This window comes from Ziziphus jujuba, chromosome 1, assembly GCF_031755915.1.
Source record: "Ziziphus jujuba cultivar Dongzao chromosome 1, ASM3175591v1".
NCBI classification, from domain to species: Eukaryota; Viridiplantae; Streptophyta; class Magnoliopsida; order Rosales; family Rhamnaceae; genus Ziziphus; species Ziziphus jujuba.
Window position 1 is genome coordinate 34425906 of NC_083379.1, and position 3142 is coordinate 34429047.

Sequence of the window (3142 nt, forward strand, 5' to 3'; positions counted from 1 at the left end):
ATATTTATTTTTTGCCCCATATGCCAACCATATGATAAATCTGGTAAAAAGTTAACTTTAAAAAAAAAAAAAAAAGATGCAACAGTGCAAGTGAAGTTCAAGACGCAAAATGTTAGAAAAACAAAGTTTAAAATACAAAATACCAAAGCATGCATAATTCAGAGTTTATTGGTATCAATATCCCTAATAATAATAAAATTCATTATTATCCAATTGATCAAATGCTTGTGCCATAATTGTATATATAAATTGGTATCCGAGATTTTGGCTAATTGGTTAAAAAAGAAGCAACTTGATAGGCTTGTTTCTCTATTTCTGACTTTCAGTCGCACCTCTTCTCTTCCTTCTTTGAACTTCTTGCATTTTGTCTTTCTATTGATCTATTTGCTCCCAAACTCTCAACTCCTCTTTATCCACCTTTGGACTTCATTTTATAGGTCCACGCACCTCTTCTCTCTCGTCTTTGAACATCCTGCATTTTGTCTTTCTATTGATCTATTTGCTCCCAAACTCTCAACTCCGCTTTATCCACCTTTAGACTTACATTTCATAGGTCCAGGCACCTCCCAAAAGTCCAACCCATTAAATTTTTTTTTTATTGACTAAGTTTACTTAATGATTAAGTTTACCCGGTAACTAAGTTAGTTTGTAAAAAGAAATAACTTTATAGACTATATATAAGTGCTAAGCTATCAGTCTTGCATCATACGAACAGCACATAATTTTTAGAAATTCTAGAAAGAGTTTTGAGAAAAGTTTTTATATACTGATTTCCAGAGAGAAATAATAATACAAATTTTCTTCTTTATCTTTTTTATTTTACTTTTCTTTTGCCTTTATTTTCTATTTTTTTTTTTAAAATAATAAGAGAATCACAATAAGCAGTATCAAAGCTAGGATCTAGATAGAGCCATGTGTATGCACGAGATAAAAGTCCAGAGTGATCGAACTATGGTGGGCCCCTAGATGGTAGACAGCGATGGTAAATTTCAATCTCATAATTGACTGTCGAAATTTGATGATATGAAATTTCATGTAAAAATAGTGCAGCAATCTCGATGGGATGGGGATGAAATAGTGGTTGTAGATTTAAAGGGGTGTCAGCCAGGGGGAAAAAAAAAAATGTGGTCCTTAGTTTGAAGGGTGCTTGCCAGAACAAGAACTAGTGGTTCTTAGTTCAAATGATGATTGTAAAACTTGCTAATGATTATAGATCATACAAACATAAATCTCACATTAACCAAATATAAATGTTCTAAAAAATATATAAAAAGCTTGGATTACTTTCCTTATAGGGTTAACAATTTAGGATGAAACTCCAAAGTTTTCTATCTACAATATTCCTATCTGGACTTATTCTTAGAGAAAGTTTTTCAGCCCAATCATTTTATTTGAATTACCCAAAAAAAAAAAAGCAAAATTCATTTCATTTAAATTACCAAAAAGAAAAAACAAAATTCGAAATTAGAAGAAAGAAATAAAATAAAAAAGCTAACTTGAATTTAAGAATAATGGGCACTATATGCTACTCAACTAAATGTTAATCAATACATGATATTTGTGGTAATATAAAAAAAAATTAAAAAAAATTAAAAATCTGCGCCTAGGATGGAGTTCGTGAGCCTCAGTAGTATTGGTGGTCTATTTAGTTTGTTTAATTTACTTTAACTTGGTAATTTACATAATTAATTAGTTGTATATATACTTTTTCTTTTCTTTTATATTATAATATTTTCAACTCAATCAAACAATTTTAAAACAAAGAATAGGACTTTTTTGAACAAGTCTTTGTGACCTCAATAAACTTCGCACAGCGCTAAAATCAAATATCATATCACTTTTATTTTTTATTACCCAAAAAATATCATTTTTATTTTAGAGTCGTACAGACATATGGTTTTATAAGTGGGATTGTATTTCATCAAAAATAAGAAATAAAAAGGAAAAAAAAAATTGGATTATATTTTACCTGGAGCTTTCCATATTTAAACTTCTCCCAAATTTATGACTCATATAACTTTATATATATATATATATATATATATAGAAAGGCAATTATGTATAAAAGGATACAATTATCTTAACTTAATTTCTAAACAAAATGAATTAACTTTATCTTTTTTTGCTGAAAGAGGAAGTTTTATAACCAAAAACCCAGCGAGAAGCTTACAAAAAGAGCTTACACAGATAAGGTGGCCTCTCCGCCACTCTCCTGGGACACAAAATAAGAAAACAACAAAGGAAAAGAGTTTAAACAAAAGGTGCCAGAGATTTTTGAGACATTTGATTTGATTTTTTATTTGTATACCTTATATGGGATATATATCTCCAATTTCTTGTAAGGTGCATAAGAGGGCTACAAAAGTTTCATAGTTTCATTTAATAATCATAGCTGGAATGCTATCGAGCCTGTAGACTTGAATATGATACATCATTAACAGAGCATATTCCTGGATTCTCTACCGAATTCTGTTTTACAAGCGTAGAAAAAGCAGGTTGTTTAGGACCTGAGACAGTTACTGAATCACCACCACCTCCAAGCATTGACACAACATCTGACATGGTTGGTCTATCTTCTGCACTTTCTTGCACACAAAACAAACCAACTTCCACACACCGTCTAAATTCGCTTGTTGCTGTACATGTTTCTGCCACTGCTTGGTCCAGTAACTCCAAGTATCTTCCTTCTTCCCACAGATACCATGCCTCGATTGAATTTTTACTGAAAAGCTCAATCCTTGAAAGTAATGTAATTAAACTGTTTGTAATGCAACATTATGATATTAAAGCTTATTACTCACATATTCTAGTAGGTTTGAAGATTCATTTGGCTGATAAAAACCAGTGTTCTTCTTGCCGCTTAGGATTTCTAGCATCATGACTCCAAAACTGAAGACGTCTGATTTTTCAAAGAAGAGACCCTTCAAAACATACCCAGGAATCTTCAAAAAGGAATCTTCAAAAGTGTTGCCTTTTTGCCATTTTCTGAAAATTTTTAGCACGTTTTAAAATTTTTACTCGTGCTTTTGAATCCATTTTCTTTTCTAAAACTATATCAAGTACACTACCTAATAGATGTTAGAGTTGGAAGCAATCTAAGAGAGACTTGAAGAGTGGGATATTTTGGGTTTCATTTTTCATT

At 30.9% G+C, this 3142-nt stretch overlaps 1 protein-coding gene across 1 annotated transcript; it reads right to left on the minus strand.

Annotated features, from left to right (window-relative positions):
• Positions 1–2355: 2355 nt before the first annotated feature.
• Positions 2356–2933, minus strand: LOC132800365 (G-type lectin S-receptor-like serine/threonine-protein kinase At4g03230). Its single transcript, XM_060813880.1, has 2 exons — positions 2802–2933; positions 2356–2706 (listed from the first exon to the last, which is right to left on the minus strand). Exons 1-2 carry the CDS (start codon positions 2877–2879, stop codon positions 2401–2403), a joined length of 384 nt encoding a protein of 127 aa, XP_060669863.1. The 5' UTR covers positions 2880–2933; the 3' UTR covers positions 2356–2400.
• Between the last annotated feature and the right edge of the window lie 209 nt (positions 2934–3142).